Genomic DNA, 24713 nt, shown 5'->3' on the forward strand with positions numbered 1-24713 from the left:
AATCTCATGAGAAGACAAGAAAATACAAATAACATTCAAAGCAAATAGAGTGTAGGAGCATAATGAGAGAATAGTCACGACGGTAAAAGAAGCATGTTTAAGAAAACCTTATAGAAGGGACTCAAATAGAGTTTAGTAGAAGGAAAACAAAACTTAAGAACTCAATAGGAAATGCATATAGTATAAGAACACAAAAATACCGGAAAAGCATAGCAAAAAATCATATAGGAAAATACAGCAAGATAAACATGCGAGCATGGTACAAAATACAGTAGAAAAACAAAGCACAGAAGAACATGTATAGCATAAGAAAGCAGTAGAAGCACATGCATGACAAATACACATAAAAAAAGGAAAAGAAGAGTCGGAGAAATATTTTAAGCTTTTTCAGAAACCGTAAATCGGAAAGAAATAATTCTTTTGAAAGAAAAATTGGGGAAAATGTTTAAAAACTCAAGTAGACCACAGATATAGAACAAATCTAATAAACAATCAGAGAAAACCTCGAATAGCATAGGGTTTCAGGGGAACCCTAAAACGAGAAAGGCTTTGAAAAGGTTCGATCTAAGTTGGAGAGGTTAGAACCATGCTCAAAACATCAATATACGCCGGAGCAAAACCAGCAAGGGCCATAGAACCTTGGATCTATAGAGATCTGAACGGACACCTTCGAGGTCAGAACTAGGACCTTCGAATACCAAGTGTTTGAGAGTAGAGGGAGATGAGTTTAGGCCATCCATGGCTTGAGATGTCATGGATTCCGGTGAGTTTGAGGTAGAAGACAGTGGGAGAGGCTATGGTTTCGAGAGACTTTGAGAGGAGAGGGATTTCAAAGGCGGCTGATAAAAGAGAATGAGGGTATTAGGGTAGTCATTGGGGAATTAAAAATGTAAGGAATGATCGTGGTCGTTGATCAAAATGATCAACGACCTGGATTAAAAGAGAGGGTCGGGCGGATCGGATAAGCGGATCAGGGGTCAGGTTAAATTGAAATTGGGTTGGGTGATTTGGGATTTGAAATTGGGTTATTTGGGGGATTAATTTGGGCTATAATTGAAACAAAATGGGGCTATGTTTTAAATAGCCAGGTTTTCCCTTTTTATTTTATAAAAATAGTAACATGATTTCTGAAAATAAATTAAAGGTACTAAATTAATTAATAATATATAGATATTATATTAAAAATGCTGGAACCAATGTTATAATTATACGTGCAATTAAATCTTAAAATAGGCTAAAATTGCAATTAAATGCAATTTAACTTTTAAAATACTAAATAAATTTACACAAAATGTGCAAAAATTATATTTGCTATATTTTAGTATAAATATGAGAATAAAATAAATTGTTCAGCAAAATGATGATTTTGGGAATAATTATTAGTGTTTGTACTGCTAAAATAGGGCAATAAATTGATTTAAAAATCTTTTAAAATTAGGAAAAATATTAAAACGTTTGGATATACCTATATATGCATAAATATGATATTTTGAATGTATTTTGCATATATAAAATATACAGGGAAAAATTGGGTATCAACAGCTGCCATTCTTTACCCGGGAAGGATGAAAGAGTTGTCAGGAAAAGATATGATGGCCAACTTGACCGAATGAAATGGTTTGAAGAATCTGACCGTGCACTGGTTCCTGAGCTACCTACATATCCCTGGTCTTACAAGAATCAGGCCATATGTAGTTCAGGATCCGTCGGCGGAATATGCCGATAGAGATTTTTTCAAGAACGGACGAGATATTCGGGTTGGGATGGATGGTTAAAGTCTTGTGGAGCTACGGGAACTGGATCGGGATCACTCCTACTAAGACGGCCGTTGCTAGCCGGTTTACCTGCAAATAAGCAATACAAATGTATACTGTGCAAAAAATTAAACATGATGCAATTTCCCGTCGGACCATGAATGCTGTCTTCGGACGGTTAGGATGACGTCCTCAGACCATGACGTCCTAGGACATGAAATGTATGATAAGGATTCACAGGCCATGAAATGATGTTCTCGGGCTATGAGAATGATACCTCCAAACCTTGATGCCTTTGAATAATGATATGCAAAAGATAAAAGGGGTCCTCAGGCCATGAAATGGCGTTCTCGGGCTATGAAAATGGTGCCTCTGAACAATTACGCCTTTGGACAATTTGGCGATCTTTCAGCCCATGAGATGCAGGTGGCGATATTTTAGCCAATGAAATGCAATAAGTGGCGATCTTTTAGTCGTTGCAAGGTATAAATAAAGCGGCGATCTTTCAGCCAATGAAATGCATTAAGTGGCGATCTTTCAGCCGATGCAAGGTATAAATGAAGCGGCGATATTTCATCCATGAAGATGTAAATAAAGCGGTGATCTTTCAGCCAATGCAAGGTATAAATGAAGTGGCTATATTTTAGCCATGCAGATGTAAATGAAGTGGCGATATTTCAGCCATGCGAGGTGTAAATGAAGTGGCGATATTTCAGCCATGCAGATGGAGGTAGAGCTTAACCTCGAAAGGCAGAATGATAGCCTTATGCGATGCAGAGAATGCAGATGGAGATAGCGCTTAGTCTCGGAAGGTAGAATGATAGCCTTATAAAATGTAGAGAATACAGATGGAGGTAGAGCTTAACCTCAGAAGGTAGAATGGTAGCCTTATGCAATGCAGAGAATGCTGATGGAGACAGAGCTTAGTCTCGGAAGGCAGAATGATAGCCTTATGCAATGCAGAGAATGCAGATGGAGGTAGAACCTCGAAAAGCAGAATGGTAGCCTTATGCAGGAAGTAAAATGGCAAATGACAATAGAGTTTTCTTAGCTGATAGCAGATTGCGATATTGCGACTGCTGGGGATACTGTGTCTGCTAAGGACACTGCGTGCGGATAGTAGCTGTGAATAAGTGCAACGGTTCTAAGCGTAGTATTTCTGAGTAATGTGAGTCTCGTGAGTGTATAGTATATTTGATGATTTTGCAACTCAAGTGCCTGCATCCAAAGAAAATCATGAGTTTTGTAAAGGGGGGAGGTTAGTCCGTATTCCCGTTGGCTCTGTTCCAGTGATACTGTGCGTATTATTAGGGTAGCATTGCTAAACAACACAACTTTGGTAACAGACATGCATGATTTAGTAAAAAATATAACATGAATACATAATCGAGAATAGTTTTCCTTAGATGAACCTACGACTAAGACGTGGTTCAAGACATTACAACTTCTCTTGCTCCAGAATTTTGAGGGTCCTCCTTAAAATTCTGCCCCAGTTTATTGGGCTGCTGTTTCAGACGGATGTTAATGATAAATGGCTGGAATCGGCTTTGGAATTTTGAGGGTCCTCCGCAAAATTTTTTCCCAGTTTCCAATAGCGGGGAAATAGAAATTTTATTGCATTGTGACCGAACCCATAGGGCTGCCTACGTATCCCCTCTTAAATGGGAATCAGGTCAAGCGTAATTCAAGTTACATCATAAAGGAAAGCATAAAAGGTTACATATAGTATCGCTTCACTGCATCTGAATTGATCGGCTTCGGCCAAACTTTTCCGTCCATTTCTGCAAGTATGAGGGCTCCTCTTTTTAGAACCCAGTGGACCATGTACGGACCCTGCCAGTTGGGAGATAACCCATGTTGGTGGTGCAAGGGAATCCGAGTTTGGCAGACACCGGATAATGCTGACCGGTTTCTGACACTAGGATTGCTCCTATGCCAACTCCTTTGAAATTTTCTGCTCCATCGAAAAACATTCTCCAATCATCATAGGATTCTGCAATGTATTCTCCTATGAATGACACCTCTTCGTTAGAAAAATACGTCTTTAAGGGTTCGTATTCTCCGTCCACGGGATTCACGGCAAGATGATTTGCCAAAGCCTGTCCCTTGATTGCTTTATGAGTTACATAGACAATGTTAACTTCACTTAGCAGGATTTGCCACTTGGCTAGCTTGCCAGTGGGTATGGGCTTCTGAAATATTTACTTCAACGGATCCATCCTTGATATGAGATACGTGGTATAGGCTACCCAAGTCAGAGCACAACAGGTGCATTCTAACAGAGAATACCGGGCCTCGTACGGGGTGAACTTCTTGCTAAGATAGTAGATGTCCTGCTCCTTCCTCCCCGTTTCATCATGTTTCCAAAGAGCATAACCGAAAGCTCCATATAGCACTACAAGGTAGAGTAATAGGGGCCTACCTAGTTCGGGCGGGACCAAAACTGGCAGTGTTGACAGGAACTTCTTGATTCTGTCGAAGGCCCTTTGGCATTCATCAGTCCATCTGGTAGTGGTGTCCTTCTTCAACATCTTAAAGATTGGCTCACAGATGACAGTAGATTGAGATATGAACCAGCTGATGTAGTTGAGTCTTCCTAGGAAACTCATCACGTCCTTTTTGTTCTTTGGCGGTGACAATTCTTGAATTGCTTTAACCTTTGATGTATCTAGTTCTATTCCTCGGCGACTTACAATGAACCCAAGTAGTTTTCCAGCAGGAACCCCAAATGCACATTTTGCAGGATTTAGTTTCAAGTTATACCTTCTTAGTCTGTTGAAGAACTTCCTCAAATCTTCCATGTGATCAGTGACTTTCTTGGTTTTGATGATGACATCATCTACATACACCTCGATCTCCTTATGTATCATATCATGGAAAATCGTAGTCATGGCCCTCATGTAGGTGGCCCCTGCATTTTTCAGGCCGAATGACATCATCTTGTAACAGTACATTCCCCATGGTGTAATGAAAGCCATTTTCTCAGCATCTTCTTCGTCCATGCAGATCTGATGATATCCAGTGAAGCAATTTACAAATGATTTCAACTCATGCTTGGCACAATTGTCGATCAGGATGTGTGTGTTTGGAAAGGGGAAGTCGTCTTTCGGACTGGCCCGGTGGTGATCCAGGTAGTCGACACAGACTCTGATCTTCCCGTCCTTCTTTTGTACTGGCAAAATATTGGCTAACCATGTTGGGTATTCTACTACCCTGAGAACTTTGGCTTTAACTTGCTTAGTGACTTCTTCCTTGATTTTCAGACTTATATCAGGCTTAAACTTTCTAAGCTTTTGCTTTACCGGCGGACATGTTAGATCAGTTGGCAGTTTGTGAGCCATAATAGATGTACTCAGACCAGTCATGTCATCATACTACCAAGCGAATATATCTTCATATTCCCTTAGAAATTCTGTGTATTCCTTCTTTTCTTATGGCGATAAGTGGACACTGATTCTCATTTCTTTGACGTTCTCTGCATCTCCTAGGTTAACAATCTAGGTCTCATCCAGGTTGGACTTAGGTCTGTTCTCAAAATTTTCAACCACTTTAACAATCTCTTCTGGTATGTCATCTTCCTCTGAATCTATCTCCATTTGTTGCGTTGTCTCGTTGCATGTCACAGTCATTGGTTCATCAAGATAAGTAATAGTAATGCTGTATGAGTAAAGTAATGAGAGAAAAATAATAAGAGTAAGATTTATAGGGAAAATGGAAATGTTTTGCTAAATTCCATAACTGTTTTGAATATTGAAGATCTTATTGCGAAAATTCAAAAACGCGAAAGGAAAATCAACTAGTAAAAATGAAAGATAGTGCATGATGCTTTGTTCAGCCTTTCTACCCCGAGGCTTTCTGGGCTCTGGTGGTTCTGATGGTCCAATTGTTGAGGCATGCTCCTTGGCTTACAGCCTGTATGGAAATGCCTTCCTCCCCCCTCCTCCTTGAAAATGACACAACAATCCATGCCATCATCTTCCACGAATAAATTCCTCATTGCTGCCAGTGCTTCCTCTTCTTCCAACCCATATATAACATCAGATGACTGGAAAGTCTGTTCCAAATGGGGTATTGGCTTCTCCATTGGGTAGTAAGGGCCATGCCATGGTGGCAAACAGTTTTTGAACTCTCCACAAGTTTACTCGTATCCCAGACCGAAAGTGGTGTCATGCTTCTTCAGCTTGATAGGTTTGGCGATTCCTTAGAGGTTCTTTCCAAGTCCCTTGCCAGGTTCATATCCGGTCCAGTTCAATATGCTTTCGATTTTGTTGTCCCACCATTTGTCCTTATCAACGGCGTTGACTCGCTCGATGTGGTGATAGGTCTCTCCGCCTATATTTCTTCTACCTCCAATCACTGGGATGGTTTGGCAACTGTATATGGGATTGCTACCGGAGCTGTAAATGATCATCTCTTGGTGATTCCACTCAAACTTTACTTCCTGATGTAGGGTTGATGCTACAACCCCAACGGCATGAATCCAAGGCCATCCCAAAAGCAAGTTGTAAGATGCCGACACATCTATTACTTGAAATTCAACATCAAACCATGTAGGCCCATCTACAAACATAAGCTAATTTCCCCAATAGTGGACCTTTGGGAACCGTCGAAAGCTTTGACATTGATGGCCCCGTCCTTAATCTCATGCAGCCCCTTTCATAATGTCCTGAGTTTTACCAACGGACAAATGTTGAGGCTGGACCCTCCGTCAATTAGGATTCTGGTGATGAAATAATCCTCGCATTGCACAGTGATGTGCAATGCCTTGTTATGACTCAACCCTTTTGGTGGTAACTCATCTTCATGAAAAGTGATCTTGTGACTTTCCAATACCTGCCCTACCCTATTTGCCATTTCTCCTCCAATGATGTTGCTCGGTACATATGCCTCCCTCAGCACATTCAACAAGGCTCTCTTATGTGCATCGGAGTTTTGCAGCAAGGCTAGGATAGAGATCTGTGCCAGTGTTTTGTTACACTGATCAATGACTGAGTACTCATTTGCTTGTATTTTTCTCCAGAGATCATCGGGCCCAGCTTTAGTGATCGTCGGCCGTCCAGAGGCCTGCTTTCTTGATTCAGCCAAATGATCCGGGGTGTATACTCTGTCGGTTCTTGTCATACCCTGTGCCGCGACTGCTTCTCTGAATTTGGCTTTCTCTTTCCTTCTTGCCTCGGCTGTGTAGTCCCAAGAGATGGCCTTTGTATAGAATGGTGTTATAGATGACATTGGTACTGGAATGGGTACCTTTACCCCAAACAGAGCATGTATTTTGGATGGTAAAACCATAACTTCAAACGACGCGGGTGTGTTTGCTGGAGACCCAAACTCGACCTCAATTGGTGTTGGTGTCTTTGTGGGGAGTGGTGCTTCAAACTCAAGTGGTATAGACATGTTTACTTCGGTGTCCCCGGAGGGCTAGATCTGGACTACAATTGGATTAAGGGTGACTATCGGTTTCTTTGGATCATCACCTTCCACGATCAAAACCGATCGATCCCTTGGGGTCCCAATCATCTTCTATCTCAATCATGTGAACACCTCCACCCTTGTTGTCGGGAAGAGGGTTGTTGCGTACATTCGGAGTAGGCTCATTTGCCACAATAATCTTGTTATCAATCAGTTCCTGGATCTTATCTTTTAGAGAACGACATTAATCAATGGTATGCCCTTTTATGCTGGAATGGTATGCACAGGATTTATTTGGATTGACCCATTAGGAAGGGCTTTCAGGGGTTATAGCAGAGATGGGGTTGACATAACCAACAACTTTGAGCCTTTCATACAACTGGACAATTGGTTCAGCAATGGCAGTATATTGTTTGGGAGGTCTGCGGTCGAAATTCTATCAGGGTCTAGGAATGTTTTGGCGAGTGGGAGGTGATTGATAGTGAGAGGGTTGAGTATTGTAGGCTTGGTAGACAAGTACGAGTTGGGAATATCTGGGTGAAGTAGGCTGATATATGGGATGTGGAGGTGATTGGTAAGTAGGTGGCGAAGTTTGGTAAGAGGGCGAGAGTGCTTGGTAATTTGGAGTAGGTTGATATGTGAGTGGAGGCATCAGGTAGGTTTGGTATTTGATAGGGGATTTGGTTTTCTGTGCAACCATTATGGCACTCACGCCCTTTTTCTTGGATGTGCCACCAGACTGTAGAGCCTTGTTGGTAGCCTGCAAGGCTTCAAAGTTTGTGACCATACCACTTTTGATGCCTTCCTCAATCCTCTCACCAAGATTGATGATGTCAGAAAATTTCTTGCTTTCAATCAACATCAACCTTTCATAGTACTGTGGGTCTTGAGCTCGCATGAAAAACCTATTCATTCGTTCTTCTTCTAAAGACGGTCTGACCTTAGCAGCTTCTGATCTTCAGCGAGTAGCATACTCGCGGAATGTCTCCGCGAGTTTCTTCTTTAGGTTCTGGATGTAGAACACATCTGGCGCATTTTCTGTTTTGAACCTGAACCTGTCCATGAAATTGAACACCATGCTTACCCAGTTTGACCACTTTTTCGGATCTTGGCTAATGTACCAAGATAGAGCATCTCCCTTCAGATTCCTCATCAAAAGTTTCATGCGGATCCTTTCGTCCTTTCCTACTCCGACCAGCTTGTCGCAATATGTTCTCAAATGAACTCTCGGATCTCCTTTACCATCGAACATCTCGAACTTCAGAGGTTTGTACCCCTCGGGCAGTTCAACATCGGGCTATATGTAGAGATCTGCATAGTTTAGCCCCTCAATTCCTTTTCTTCCTTCGACGCCCTGAATTCGGCTAGTCAACTTCTTAAACTCTTCATCCAGACTCCTAATGAGTGAGTCTTTATCATCAAACTCGGGTGTACTTGAAATGGGTTGGGTGGTGTATGGCATGGTTTCCACGTAGATGGGGGTGTTATGAGTTTGGATAGCATAAGAAAGTAGTAGAAGCACATGCATGACAAATACACACAAAGAAAGGAAAAGAAGAGTCGGAGAAACATTTTAAGCTTTTTCAGAAACCCTAAATCGGAAAAAAGTAATTTTTTTGAAAGAAAAATTGGGGAAAACGTTTAAAAACTCAAGTAGAGCACAAATATAGAAAAAATCTACGAAACAATCAGAGAAAACCTCGAATAGCTTAGGGTTTCAGGGGAACCGTAAAATGAGAAAGGCTTTGAAAAGGTTCGATTTGAGTCGGAGAGCTTAGAACCATGATCAAAACATCATTTTACGCCAAAGCAAAACCGGCAAGGGCCATAGAACCTTGGATCTGTAGAGATCTGAACGGACACCTTCGAGGTTAGACCTAGGACCTTCGAATACCAAGTGTTTGAGAGCAGAGGGAGATGAGTTAAGGCCATCCATGGCTTGAGATGTCATGGATTCCGGTGAGCTTGAGGTAGAAGACAGTGCGGGAGGCTAGGGTTTCGAGAGGGTTCGGGAGAGTTTGAGAGGAGAGGGATTTTAGAGGTGGCTGATAAAAGAGAATGAGGGGATTAGGGTAGTCATTGGGGAATTAAAAAGGTAAGGAATGATCGTGGCCGTTGATCATTTTGATCAACGGCCTGGATTAAAAGAGAGGGTCGGGCAGATCGGATAAGCGGTCAAGGGCCGGGATAAATTGAAATTTTACTAGGTAATTTGGGATTTGAAATTGAGTTATTTGGGGGATCAATTTGGGCTATAATTGAAATAAAATGGGGCTATGTTTTAAATAGCCAGTTTTTCACTTTTTATTTTATAAAAATAGTAACATGATTTCTGAAAATAAATTAAAGGTACTAAATTAATTAATAATATATAGATATTAAACTAAAAATGCTGGAACCAATTTTATAATTATATGTGCAATTAAATCTTAAAATAGGCTAAAATTGCAATTAAATGGATTTTAACTTTTAAAATACTAAATAAATTTACAAAAAATGTGCAAATATTACCTTAGCTATATTTTGTATAAATATGAGAATAAAATTAATTATTCACCAAAATGATGATTTTGGGAATAATTATTAGTTTTTGTACTACTAAAATAGGGCAATAAATTAATTTAAAAATCTTTTTAAATTAGGAAAAATACTAAAACGTTTGGATATACCTATATATGCATACATATGATATTTTGAAAGTATTTTGCATATATAAAATATAAAGAAAAATTGGGTATCAACAGTTAAAAGAGAAGAGTCGCCACTTAATAATTTTAAAGTGCGTTAGGATACCTATTTACAAATAAATCTATTTTAACAAGTTGGTGTCACCAAAGATCAACTCTGTCATTATTACTGGGTAAAGAGAGGCAGTTGTTGATACCCACATTTACTCTCATATTTTTTAAAATATTCCATATACTTAAAAAATATCATTTTTCACTATTACCCAACTTATATGGGTCATATAAGTTTTTTTCTATAGTTTTTAAAGATTAAAAATTGATTTTCTTTGCATTTAAATTATTCAAATATTTATTAATTACCCCTTTAAATTATTCCACATGCATGTTTTATAACATTTTACTTTATTTCATACAATTATATTTGTGTTTTTATGCTATTTATATGTTTGTTTTACAATAATAGCTTATACTTTATAATTAATTGCATTTATTATTTTATTTAGGGTAAAAATATATCTTTATATTTTTATAATCTTCAGATATTAATTTTAAAATATTAAGCTGCATAAATAGTTTTTTATGTTTATTTACCTATTTCATTAATTTATTTTTCCCTTAATTTCTTTATTTAAAGTATGGTCATATGGATTTGATTTATCAAGATCTCTGGATAATTTTTGACTCCTTGTCAAATTAGGATTTGTCTGATTTTTACCTCTCCGATTTGGAATAGGTTTTGCATGAAATTCTTTCCCTATATCCATGATTTTGTTGATGTTTTCCTTTTATAATTTCTATCAATTGAAGAATATATAAACCTCTCCCCTAATTCCCCTAAAATGGACCTACTGTTACTCTCACACTCACTCACTCTATATTGCTCTAAACTTTGGCTCTTGGCTGGATGAAATCCAAGGCTACTGGCATTTTATTAACTAATCTTTCTTAGTGCGAGTACTGCCCGGGGTTTATCTGAGACCCTTAAGAACTCTGTTGTAGTGAGATTTTGGGTTCTACTGCTTTTATGCTATTGACGATTGAAGTACTGATGAAATTATTCTTCTTATTTACTTGTTCGTCAATTGGTAACTGGTAAGTTCTTTGGTACTCACAGAAATCTTTCTTATTCTTCATGCTCTGTGTACTCATGCCACTGAAACTATTGTTAATCAACATGTTACCATGCCATATTTGTTTGCAGCCTTATTAGTTGTGAAGTTGTTCTATGACTCTGAACTTTTCTAGAACCTGAACTTGCCTAAATTCTAACCTTGATTGTTGTTTTCTTCATAATCATGTATTTAGAATGTTCTCACTCGCCTAAAGATCATGTATATATGATTTTTAACATAATTATTTATCAAAATCAAGCGCCTTGTCAAACAATCCGCCCATAAGTACTGCCTATAAAACATTATGTCAACCTTTGTATAGATCAATCACATAGAACTCATGCCAATAGGCCCTGCACAATTCAGTATACCCTAATTTCTAACCTTCCCATCGCTAGTCGCCTGCCTAATAATGTAAGCACTGTTAGCATAGGCTCATAAGTGTTTGTATGCATCTGTGTCTTTGTGAAGAGGCCAACTTGGGCCCTTAATTGTTAATTATGTGCAATCCTAATTATTTTTAAATTGTGCGCCTAGTTTTATCATTTTGAGCATCTTAAGAAATTTAGAACCACAAATGTAGTTGGTCCAAAGCCTCCTGGAACATAGGCCTGGGACGGGTAAAGAACGCATAGAACACATATTAGAATTGAATTAAAACGCTCTTAGGTAAACAACTTCAAGATACTAATTGGGTAGTATGATAGATAGTCCGTGCCTGGTAAATAATACGAACAACCCTTACATTTAAAGGAGTTGTGAAGTATTATTTTATGTTTCACGGGATGATCCTTTATGCTATAAAACTTAGGACCCCCATATTACAATTTATACACCTATTTGTACAAACTTAGATCAAACTAGGACATATCTTGTAACCCTCGAAAACTATAGCAATTATTTATGTATGACCCACTTCTTTCTCTCTAATACTTATTATAATTGGATTCTCCGTTACAATTTACATGACCACATAAGATAACTGTAATTCAATAATCCCCTACATACCATAAAATTTGGTCGGGACCCATAGTTGTGGACCTCGAAGAGAACCTAACCCCTTCTTTTTAAGGTAATTTGGGCCCTTAGTAAAGAAAAATAATGACCAATTTTGTCCGAATGAACGAGGATGAGGTTCTCAAAAATGGTTGTCGAACCCTGGTTCTTATCAATGGTATGACGGGAATTAGGCCGTGTGTAGTTCTAGATCCAACGGCGAATGAAACCGATGGAGTTGTTATAAGAATTGTCGCACGTTTCGAAGAAGGATATTCTCTAGGTAGGGTAGTGTCGTAATTAGTTAATAATTCTTGGTGGAGCTATGAATGCAAAATTGAACGTTATGGATGTGCAACACAAATATTTGAGCAGTTACGGGATAAAACGATCAATTACTGGTTATTGGTTATATTCAAAGTAATCAAAGGATGTGAATATTGTGTACGAAAATCGGAGCGAGAACTGCTCCTATTTATAGAACGGTTATCTCCTGAGTTACCTGCAAAGCTTAAAACATGATGCACATGAATATATATAGTTCTTGCAAAAGTTTAAACATGATGAAAAATTCCCTTCGGACCATGAGAGTTGTCTTTCGGATGATGATGATGATGTTCTTAGACCATGACGTCCTAGGCCATGAAGCGTATGATAAGAGATTCACAGGCCATAAAATGGTATCCTCGGGCAATGAGGCTGGTGCCTCTAGACTATGATGCCTTTGAATAATGATATGCAGTTTTGAGAGATCCTCAGGCCATGGCATGATGTCTTCAGGCTATGAGGATGACGCCTTTGTACTATGACACATTCGAACAATTTGGCAATGTTTCAACCCATGAAATGCAAAAATACGGTGATACTTGATAGAGGGAATGAGTCAGTTTTAGTTATATGCCAAAATGAGACAAGGCAGTGCTTAGCCTTGTACGAGATGCGGGCAGTGCTTATCCCTATGCAGGCGAAGGCAGTGCTTTGCCTTATCAAGTGATAGAGACAATGCTTAGCCTCATGCAATGTAATGTGGGCAGTGCTTAGCCCTATGTAGAGAAAGACAACGCTTAGCCTTATGCAACATAGTGGAGCCAGTGCTTAGCCTCATACAATAATGGAGGCAATGCTTAATCTCATGCAATGTAATGAGGGCAGTGCTTAGCCCTATGAAGAGAAAGGCAATGTTTTGCCTTATACAATAATGGAGGCAGTGCTTAGCTTCATGCAATAATGAAGACAATGCTTAGTCCATGCAATGTAATGAGGATGGTGCTTAGCCCTATGCAGAGAAAGGTAGTGTTTAGCCTTATAGAATAATAGAGACATTGATTAGCCTCATGCAATAATGGAGACAATGCTTAGTCTCATTCAATGTAATGAGGGCAGTGCTTAGCCCTATGAAGAGAAAGGTAGTGTTTAGCCTTATAAAATAACGTAGGAAGTTCTTAGCCTCATGCGATGTGATGGAGAAAGCTCTTAGTCTCATGCAATGAAATGCGGGAAGTGCTTATCCCTATGCGAAGAAAGGCGATGATTGAATAGAAAGAAGAAAAATGATTCTTAGCTTGACACGTTTGGGCTTGGCAATTCCCGTCGGTGTGAAGATAACGATCTTATTGTATATATTTGTGGACATGCTCATAAATGCTATGTCATTTATGCCTGCATCCGTAAAAAAATTTTGAGTTTGAGGAAGGTCGGTCTGTGCTCTCGATTCCTCATTTCGCCTATGCTTCTATCATGATGCCCTGTTCGAATCACCCTAGGTAACATCTGGCTATTGCAGAAATGAGGTTTTGAAAATATGCATTTATGATAAATCATATATAAATAATTCAATTTCTTTAAAATATAATGCACGAAAGTAAATAATTTGGTCAAATCATGGGTCGTGACACGCTTTAAGATATTGCAACCTTCTTAACTCAGAATTTTGATGACCCCCTCAAAATTCTGCCCTAGTTTGATGTTATGTCCAGCGAATTGGCGATCCTTGATGCAGTAAGATTGATGAAACTCGAGCCTCTGTTTCTGATTGTAGAGGGGAATGAAGATTTTATTACAATGTGACTGATCCCATAGGGCTGCCTACGTATTCCCTCTTAAACCGAATCAGGTCAAGCATAGTTCATGTAACATCAAAAGAAAGTGCAAAGAAAATCCCAAATGTAATATCACTTGATGGTGTTTGAATTGATAGGTTTCAGCTATCTCCCCATCCATTTCTGAAAGTATGAATGCTCCTCCTGTCAGTAGTTGGTGAATCATGTAAGGACCTTCCAATTAGGTGAGAATATTCCTTTTGCTTCGTCATGATGTGGGAAGATGTACTTCAACACCAATTGCCCCGATATGAATTTCGTTGGTCTAACGTTCTTATTGAAAGCCCTTGCCATTCTATTCTGGTAGAGTTGACCGTGACACACCACGTTCATCCTTTTACCATCAATGAGAGCAAGTTGTTCATACCAACTCTGCATCTATTTCGCATCGCTGAGCTCAGCCTCCTGAATGATTCTTAGGGAAGGAATTTCCACCTCGGCAGGTATGACATCTTTAGTACCATAGACCAATAAATATTTGATGTGCAAACCGTGGTTCGGTATTCAAACAGAGCAAATGTAGCTTCTCGTTCCATTACTTGTAATTGTCCACCATCTCTGTCAATATCTTATTGATGTTCTTGCTGGCAGCTTCTACGGCTCCATGAATTTGTGGCCTATATGTTGTAGAGTTCCAGTGATTGATTTTGAATGTTTGACACATGCCTTTCATCAAATCATTGTTGAGATTGGCTGCATTATCGGTAATGATTGATTTAGGTTCTTCAAATCGGCGAACAATATGATCCCGGACGATGTCTGCTACGATCTTCTTAGTCACATCTTTATAGGAAGCGGCTTCAACCAATTTTTTAAAGTAATCTATGGCCACCAAAATGAATCTATGTCATTTGGAAAAAGCAGGGTCAATCGATTTGATGACATCCATTCCACATGTAGAGAAAGGCCATGGTGAACTTTTTGCATTGAGTTCATTGGGTGGTACCCGTATCATATCAGCATGCACCTGATATTGGTGACACTTCTATACATATTTGATGCAGTCAGTCTCTATAGTCATCTAGAAATACCTTGCCCTTAATATCTTCTTGGCTAGAACAAACCTATTCATGTGAGGTCCACATGTTCTGGCATGTATCTCTTCGAGCAACCTAGACACCTCCTTGGCATCGACACATCTTAGCATACCCAAGTCGGGACTCCTTCTACACAAATTTCATCTGCTTTGAATGAAGTGGTTAGCTAATCTCCGAAGTATGCGCTTCTTGGTACGGGTAGCATTTTCTGGGTTTTCGTTTTTCCAAATACTCTTTGATATCGTGAAACCATGGATACCCATCAAACTCTTCATCAACATTAGCATAGTAAGCTAGTTTATGGATTTCTATTGGGATGGGATCAATAATACTTATTTGGATGTTGTATCCTAGAAGACAAGGTAGCTAGTGTATCCATGAACGCATTCTGAATTATAGGAACATGATTGAACTCTATATTTGTGAACCTCTTGATCAAATATAACATTGTAGGTATGGAAATATCTTGGTGTTCTTGGTGGCTCATTCTCCAAGTACCTGATGTATTAGCAAAGTTGAATCTCCGATTACCAGCAATTTCTGAATATTTATATTGATGGTCAATCTGAGTCCCAAAATACAAGTCTCGTACTCCGTTATATTATTGGTCCATGAGAACCTGAGCTTGGAGGATAACAGATAATATTGATCGGTTTCTGATAACAATACAGCTCTGATGCCCACTCATTTTAAGTTTGCGGCTCCACCGAAAAATATTCTTCAATTGTCATATGCTTCGGCAATATCCTCCCCTACAAAAGATACCTCATCGTCAGGTAAATACATCTTTAATGGTTCATATCTCCATCCATGGGTTCTCTGCCAAGTGATCGGCCAATGCTTTCATGTTGACCGCCTTTTAGGTCATATAGATGATGTCGAAATCACTTAGGCATAGACTTATAAAAGATATATTTTAGCGATCCATCCTTGATATGATGTACATGATGTATGAACAAAAGTAATGTCTCAATTTCTAAGATATCCATGTCAGGGTGGAATAGGTACGTTCCAACAATGAGTATTGAGCTTCGTAAGGTGTGAACTTCTTACTCAGATAGTATATTGCTTGTTCTTTCCTCCCGGTTTCATCATGTTGTCCCAAAAACAAAGGCTCCATCCGACATGGATAAGTATAGTAGCAAAGGTTTCCTGGGTTCAGGTGCAACCAACACCGGTGGTTTGGACAGATACTTCTTGATTTTATTGAAAACCCTTTGACACTCTTCAGTCTAACTTGTCACAACATCTTTTGTCAGCATCTTGAAAATTGTCTCACATATAACCATTGACTGTGTTATAAAATGACTGATATAATTGAGACAACCTAAGAAATTCATTACATCCTTCTTATTCTTTAGTGGCGGCAAATCCTTAATAGCTCGATCTTTGGTGTATCCAACTCAATGCCGCAACGACTTATAATAAAACCTAGCAACTTCCCAACAGGGACTCCGAAAGCACATTTTGTAGGATTCAACTTCAGATTATACTTTTGTAGTCTGTCAAAAAACTTTCACAAGTTTGCTATGTGATCCAAACTCTTCTTAGACTTGGTGATGAAATTATTCACGTACACTTCTATTTCCTTATGTATAATATTGTAAAAGAGAGTAGTCATGGCCTTATGTAGGTTGCCCCAGCATTCTTCAAGTCGAATGACATAATCATGTAACAATATTGATAGGTTTTCAATATCTTTGCCTTATGTTTTGATGATCTAACAAACTTACTGACAAGGACCATATAGGGAACCTGACACACTTGGGCTACACTACAAGTTAACGGATTCCAGCTAAATGTGAACTACTATAGCTTCAGGAGAAGGAGAACCAAACAAGGACCTGATACTCTTATGATTCCCTCATAGCAGTATGAAGTCAATTGGACACAACTGGAAGTGACATGACTACCAGCACTGTTTCTGCTAGTACTGCACTGTTTCCAGTGGCCACTTACTCTTTGACTAACTAAAGTGCTTACATCATTCAAGTGATGTCATCAAGGTGTATCAACAAGGAGTTTATATCTAAACATCACTTGAACACTTCAACACTCACTCAAGCCTTTTGCAAAAATGGTGAACTTAATTCTCAAGAGCTTGAAGAACAAAGTTAAATGCTACTACAGACCAATTCCTAAAGTTAGTATCTTGTTGTCCTTAGTTGAGTTGTAACTTTGTGATTGTTCTTATTGTATCTCCTAAATTGCTTAGCTAGAACCATTGATTTGGAACCCTCTTTTAAAATCCATAAACTCTCTGAGTTTATGTTGTGATTAGGTTTTGTTATAAGTTAAAGTCTTTGTAATTAGAGAGCGACAAAGTGGCTTGTGATATGAGTATCACAAGTTATTTGTGTTGAATTCTTTATAATGGAGTTATTACAAAGTGGCTTGTAATAGGTGTTTACAAGTTAGTGAAGTTGAAAGCCTATAGGTGTAGGTCGTGGTTTTTGTCCCCTTGAGTTGGGATTTTCCACCTAAAACTCCTGTGTGTTATTTACTTACTGTTTTATTAGCATTCTCAGTACAACCACATAGAGGACCAGGTACTCTACTGTTTAGTGGACTCATACAAACTAATAATAGGTTTTAGAGCGGGTTCCTCCTATTAGGCTAACACCTAGGAAGGATCCTTATGGATGTTCTATCAAATTTTGGAAAGGGTCAATCTATATACATACTACTAGGTTCAATTGACAATATTATGGGTGGTGGAAGAAAAGAATGCATGATTTTATCATGGATGAGGATTCTGAGCTATGGGATGTCATATGTGATGGTCCTTATTTCCCAACAAAGGTACATGAAAAACTTTCTTTTTGAATGCCAAAAAGCAGTAAAGAATATACCGACGCAACCAGAAAAGCTATGGAAAAGAATTTTCGTGCCAAGAAGATTTTGGTATATGGAATAGGACCTGATGAATACAATAGAATCTCCACTAGTGACACTGCTAAGGCGATATGGGAAGCTTTACAAGCAGCTCATGAGGGAACTACCCAAGTAAAACAATCTCAGATCGATATGCTCACTACCGAGTATGAATTCTTCAGGATGAAGGACGACGAATCTATTCAAGATATGCACACAAGATTCACTTCCATCATAAATGAGTTAGACTCACTTGGGGAAACCAATCCTTGAAACAAGCCAGTGTGGAAAATCCTCAGTATTCTGCATATCCCTTGGGAAAGTAAGGTTAATGCTATTACTGAAGCAAAAGACTTGCAGGAGCTGACCATAGAAGAGCTGGTTGGAAATCTGAAGACTTACAAGATGAAGAGGAAGATAGACAGTGAAAGAAGAGAACCGAACCTGGTACTCAAATCTGATAGCAATGACTCAAGTGAGGAAGATAGTGACATGGCTTACTTAACCAAAATAATTCAGAAGATAGTCAGAAGAAATGGAGAGATGTTAAGAAGGGGCAGCTTTAGCAAACCAAAAAACTATGATCTCTGTCATAAGTGTGGAAAGCCTGGGCACTTCATCAAAGACTATCCTCTCTTGAAGCAAGTATTCTCCAAGTACAACCCTGAGAAAGCAGATAAGAGGAACCCGGTTTCTCTCAAGGAGTTCAAAAGAAAGAGATTTGTTGACAATGTGGTGAAACATGCTCTTGCAGCATGGGGAATTCCTCTAGTGAGTCTAAAGATGAAGGTGATGTTGGCGATAGAAAATGAATATGACTAAACTTTTGCTTTGATGACTCAATCAGATGATGATAAAGACAATGGAAACAAAGAGGTAAATTTCAGGGATGTTCAAAGAAATCTGAAATCCTACTCTCCTAAGAAACTTATGTCTTCAGCTAATGTTTTGATTGATGCCCATCATAACCTTTTGGAGGATAAGGATGACCTAATCTTAGAACTAAGGGAAGCTGATAAAACCAGGGATGATCTGGTAGTGTGTGTAGTAGATCTGAAGGAAACCATTTGTGAGTTGAAGAAAGAAAAAAGATGTTTTGACCAAAAGGATTTCCAACTTAGAGCATGAAAGAGATGACTTAGTAGTAGTAGTTCTTGACCATAAGGAAACTATTAAGAACTTTAGTGAAGAAAATGAGGCCCTAGCAAAAAGAGTGACTAAAATTGAGGAAGAAAGAGATGATATCTTTGTAGAAATTGCAGGCCTGAGGAATACAATGGAGGGACCAAGAACTAAGTCTAAACCTGGAAATATTGGAAAAGGAAAAGAGATAGCCCGTGAGGAACACATTAGGCTTGAAAATGAGCTGAAAGCTATGAGAACTAGGATGTGTGTTGAAGCTGAGAAAAACAAACACCTCCAAACTGAACTGGAAAGAGTAAAAAATGATCTTGAAAATTCCCTAAAGTGGACCTGGTCCTTAGAAGATATCATTGCCATGTACACTAATAATGGTGGAAATAGGTAGGGAATAGGGTTCCAAGAAACCCCTCACAACCCACTTAGCAAATGTGTGACTGTACCCAAAAACTAGTTGAGTACCCACTGTGGGAACAATGGATATTTCATGGAAAATTGTCAAACCAGGGTCTATTTCACTCAGAAAAACATAATGGTTGCTGAAAATGTAACTACTAAAAAACGACCAGGTTCCACTCACAAAAACCGCATATTAACTGCATGGACTAGGAGAGCGCATATTCATCCTTTTGCCTACTACAAGTGACTCAAACTTGCTTGGGTTCCTAAAACTAACTCTTGATCTTCTTGTGCATGGAACAGTGAAAGGAAGCGGTCAATAATGGTTCATGGATAGTAGATGTTCAAAATACATGACTGGGAACACCATGGACTTTATTTCACTAAAAGCCCTACAAGGAGGGAGAGTATCCTTTGGCAATGGGAAAAAAGGGTACATTCATAGAGTTGGAAAAGTTGGGAAGTCACTCACTCATTCTATTGAAAATATGTACTATGTCAATGGTCTTAAGTACAGTCTCTTGAGTGTCTCTCAGATGTGTGATAAAGGAAACAAGGTGGAATTCTTGTCCAAGATATGTACAGTTACTGATCTAGTAACTGGTGAAGTGGTACTTGTGGCCAAGAGATATAAGAATATGTTGCTGATTTCGAGTTCTTATAAAGTAGTGATCTGAGTTGTATGAAAGCTGCTGATGATGATGCTAAACTCTGGCACAGAAGATTGGGGCACACAAGTTTCTCTCTTCTGAACAAACTAATTCAGAAGGACCTGGTCCATGGTCTGCCCATGTCAAAGTTCAAAGTACAAAAAGTTTGTGATGCCTGTATTAGAGGAAAACATGTGAAGTCCTATTTTAAGTCTAAAATGGATGTGAGAACCTCAAAGTCACTCGAGCTTCTACATATGGACCTATGTGGTCCTATGAGAGTGCAAAGTAGGAGAGGAAAAAGATACATTTTTGTGATAGTGAAAGACTACTCCAGAATCACATGGACTCTGTTTCTTAGAACTAAAGATGAAACCTTTGAGGTGTTTGTGGACTTTGTAAAGAAAATTCAAGTGAAGATGGAGTCTAGAGTTGCATGCATTAGATCAGATCATAGAACAGAATTTGACAATGCCAAATTTTATGAGTTCTGCAATGAAAATGGCATCACTCACAACTTCTCAGCTCCTAGAACTTCGTAGAAAAATGGAGTACTGGAAAGGAAGAACATAACTATTGAAGAAATGGCAAGAACAATGCTAATCGATAGTGGAATTGCAAAGAACTTCTGGGCTGAAGCAGTCAACACTGCCTGCTACTTGGTAAACAGGTGCATGATCAGATCATTCCTGAACAAAACCCCATATGAGTTGGTGAATGGAAGGAAACCGAAGTTGACTCACCTAAGAACATTTGGGTGCAAATTCTATATTCTCAATAATGAAGGGATCAACTTGCTAAATTTGATTCCAAGAGTGATGAAATAATATTTTTGGGCTACTCTTCTCAAAGCAAAGTGTACAAGATATACAATAAGCAGACTCAATATGTTAAGAAAAGTGTTTATATTATTTTTGATGAGTCTTATCCATCGTGTGAGAAGATTGCTAAAAAGGATCAAGATAGAGAACCCTTACTAGTCCATGGTGAAGTCATTGACATGACAAATGGAAAGGCAGATATGATGAGCCAAGTAAAAGAGCTGAGTGAAGACAATACTGCCTCATCTTCAATAGAACCATGTACTTAAATTACAACCATTGAAGCTGAAGAAAGTGTGATTGACGTAGTTCAAGGTACTCAACTAGCACCTGAGAGAAGAACACAAGAAAACCAGTCAAATTTACCCACATTGTCTACAAATGAACCTCAGATGTCTAACTAGAGACACAAAAGCTCTTATCCTCTTGACAACAAAATTACCCCTCTAGATTTCAGAGTAGAAACAAGGTCAAAAGCCAGAAATTCACTTGCCTTCTCATCCTTTCTCTCCCAAATAGAACCCAAGAATATCAAGGAAGCCCTGAAAGATACAGATTGGATTACTCCCATGCAAGATGAGTTAAATCAGTTTGAAAGGAAACGCACATGGTACCTAGACCCTCAGATCAAGCTATTATAGGAACCAGGTGGGTATTCAGGAACAAGTTTGATGAATATGGGAATACCACAAGGAATAAAGCCAGGCTAGTGGTTCAAGGCTACAATTTGGAGGAAGGGATTGATTATGATGAAATGTTTGCACCGGTCGGTCGCATGGAAGCTATGAGAATTCTAATCGCTTTTGCATCTTATATGGAATTCACCTTGTTCCAAATGGATATCAAAAGTGCATTTCTGAATGGACTTCTTAAGGAAGAAGTCTATGTTAAGAACCTCCAGGGTTTGAATGTCATGAACACCCTGAATATGTGTTTAAACTGGACAAAGCATTATATGGGTTGAAGAAGGCTCCTTGATCTTGGTATGAAATGCTATCAAAGTTCCTCTTGGAAAATGGTTTTAAAAGAGGGAAAATTGACAACAGCTTGTTCCTAAAGAAACGGGGAAGGAACCTGCTAATTGTTTAGGTCTATGTTGATGATATTATTTTTGGGGCAACAACTGAGTCTCTGTGTGAAGAATTTGCAAAACTCATAGGAAGTGAGTTTGAAATGAGCATGATGGGGGAACAGAAATTTTTCTTGGGTCTTCAAGTAAAACAGTCCTCAAAGGGTACATTCATTTGTCAGCAAAAATACATCAGGGAGCTCTTGAAGAGGTTTGACATGGAAGCATCAAAGGTGATAGATACTCCCATTGCCACGACCACTCGACTGGACATGGATGAAATTGGATCCCCTATGAATCAAACCATGTATAGAGGCATCATTAGGTCTCTTATCTATCTCACTGCAAGCACACCTAATATTGTCTTCAGTGTAGGGCTATGTGCAAGGTTTCAATCAAATCCCAAGGAATCTCATTTGAAGGCTGCCAAAAAAATTCTGAGATACCTTAAAGGAACACATGATCTAGTTTTTTATTATCCCTCAGGTGACAGTTTTAATCTCATTAGATATGCTGATGCAGATTATGCAGGTTATCTTGTGGATAGGAAAAACACTTTTAGAATGGCTCACTTTCTAAGATCATGTCTCATCTCTTAGGGAACAAGGAAGAAAAACTTAGTGGCTTTTTCAACAACTGCAGAATATGTAGCTACAACATCCTATTGTGCTCAACTTCTATGGATTAAGTAGCAACTTGAAGATTTTGGGGTACTTACTGAGAGTGTACCCTTCTATGTGATAACACCAGTTCACTTAACATGGACAAGAATCCAGTTCAACATAAAAGGACCAAGCATATTGATGTCAGGCATCACTTTCTGAGGGATAATGTGGAGAAAGGGTTGATCTGTAGAAGTTCTGTAGCACAGAAGACAAAATTGCAGATATCTTCACTAAAGTATCAAGTAGGGAACATTCTGAAAGAAACCGAGTGAAGCTGGGGATCCTAAATCCCAATTGAGAACCTGATTCCTCATCATTTGACTATGAAAATCACCTTCAGGTAAAACTAGCTAAAGTGTTTTCTGGCCAAGTCTAAATCACTTCAATACCATTGCAGGTAAACACGAATGATGAGTATAAAAGTTGTAAATGCAGTGCATGGATGATAAAAGAGGATTGATACTTTCAAATAACAGGTCAAGAACCTGGTTCTTGTACCAAAGGTGTGTAGTTCTGTACATTCTTTAATACACGTCTTAAAAAGGTACACAACACAACTGCCATGTCATCCACCCTTTTAGATCCTGTTATCACGTCTCTTCACTTCAAATCATTCCATCTCCCTCTAAAGTGTTGTACTTTTCCATGCACAATCACCGTTTCAAAACCGGTCCCTATCTCTCTCTTCATAATTATCCATCTATAATAAAACCCTCTTCTTTTCTCCACAACCATAAGTCTTCCATTAGAACTTCCTAGAGTACCTTCACTCCATCTTTTAAATGATTGATACAAACTCCGACATCCCTGCCTCAGTCATCCCTGGTACTAAAAAATCTATAGAGTCCTCTGTCCCCTATGAGTCTTTTATAACCACTCCTACTCTCCCCGCTAAAATCACACCTCACCCAGATTCTCCGTCTCGCTCCACTTTAGAAACCCCTAAAATTGTTGATTTGTTCTTTCTATCTTCTGAGGATCCCACTAATCAAAGAACAAGTGTAGAAAAGGTCAAAGCCATGATATCGCAGAGGGTTTTGCCATTGTTGCTGCAGATTTTGTGGTGGCAGTGGTGCCAATTGAGGAAGAAAATATTGTAACCATCTTTGTTATATCTACCGACGGTGTCCTTCATGAGATAATTTCTTAGGGAAACGAGGTATATGGTATGGGGGAAAGAAGGAGCCATAATGACTATTGAGGACGCTGTACTAGCAGAAACTACTGGGATCTCACATGAGGCACCTGATCCCTCTTTGGAGGACCTAGTTCAGGGTTCTCATTCCCAGGACAGTTTTGCTCTAACATTTGCTATTACGCCTCTAGACATTCAGATTCCCGAGATGAGGTTCAGCGATGAGGAGGATTTTTATAACCTGGTTCTTTATGCATTCATAATTAAGTGAAGGGTGGTATCCACTCCCGAGTCTTCCACCAAGCGACCTACTACCAGGTTGCAAGCTAAGGTGGCCTACGACTCTGCCCTTCAGAAGAGAAGAAAAGGTAGTAAGAAGTAAATAAGGAGGTTGGTGAAAGATAATGTGTCCGTATGTGATAAAGCGGTCCATGTGGTAGAAGTGGTAGAGGAAACACCAAAGGAACCTGGTTCATTGGTGACAAGGTCCCAGAAGAAGAAGCAGCCTGCTTCAGTAGAGAAAGTTTCAACCCCTAGTTCCAAGTTGAAGGATGTTGTGAGTGAGTCCTCGATGTGTGATGAGGATGTGTTAATCAAGTCTATGGGAAAAGAGAAATCAAGTGGTGGGAAGTCCGAAAAACGAAATTTTGAAACTGTTCAGGAACTTGGTTCTGTGAAGAGGCTGAGGAGTGAAGGTGATTCTGTTTCAAAATGCCTAAGGCACCAAAAGGTTCTGCTGGGTCGTATGTTTGACCCAACAATCTCTAAGATGGCTGGTATGCGACAAGTTCTTGAGATGGTCGAGTTTCAACGATTGGGGCATCTATTCCAAATAGATGCACCTAAGGTTTATGAGGATGAGGTTC

The 24713-nt window shown here is 39.0% G+C and overlaps 1 protein-coding gene across 1 annotated transcript; it reads left to right on the forward strand.

The window, feature by feature from the left end:
• Positions 1 to 22265: 22265 nt before the first annotated feature.
• LOC142176297 (secreted RxLR effector protein 161-like) lies at positions 22266 to 22646 on the forward strand. Its single transcript, XM_075243426.1, has one exon. The coding sequence runs from the start codon at positions 22266 to 22268 to the stop codon at positions 22644 to 22646; it is 381 nt and encodes a 126-aa protein (XP_075099527.1).
• The last annotated feature ends 2067 nt before the right edge of the window (positions 22647 to 24713 follow it).

This window comes from Nicotiana tabacum, chromosome 22, assembly GCF_000715075.1.
Source record: "Nicotiana tabacum cultivar K326 chromosome 22, ASM71507v2, whole genome shotgun sequence".
NCBI lineage: Eukaryota > Viridiplantae > Streptophyta > Magnoliopsida > Solanales > Solanaceae > Nicotiana > Nicotiana tabacum.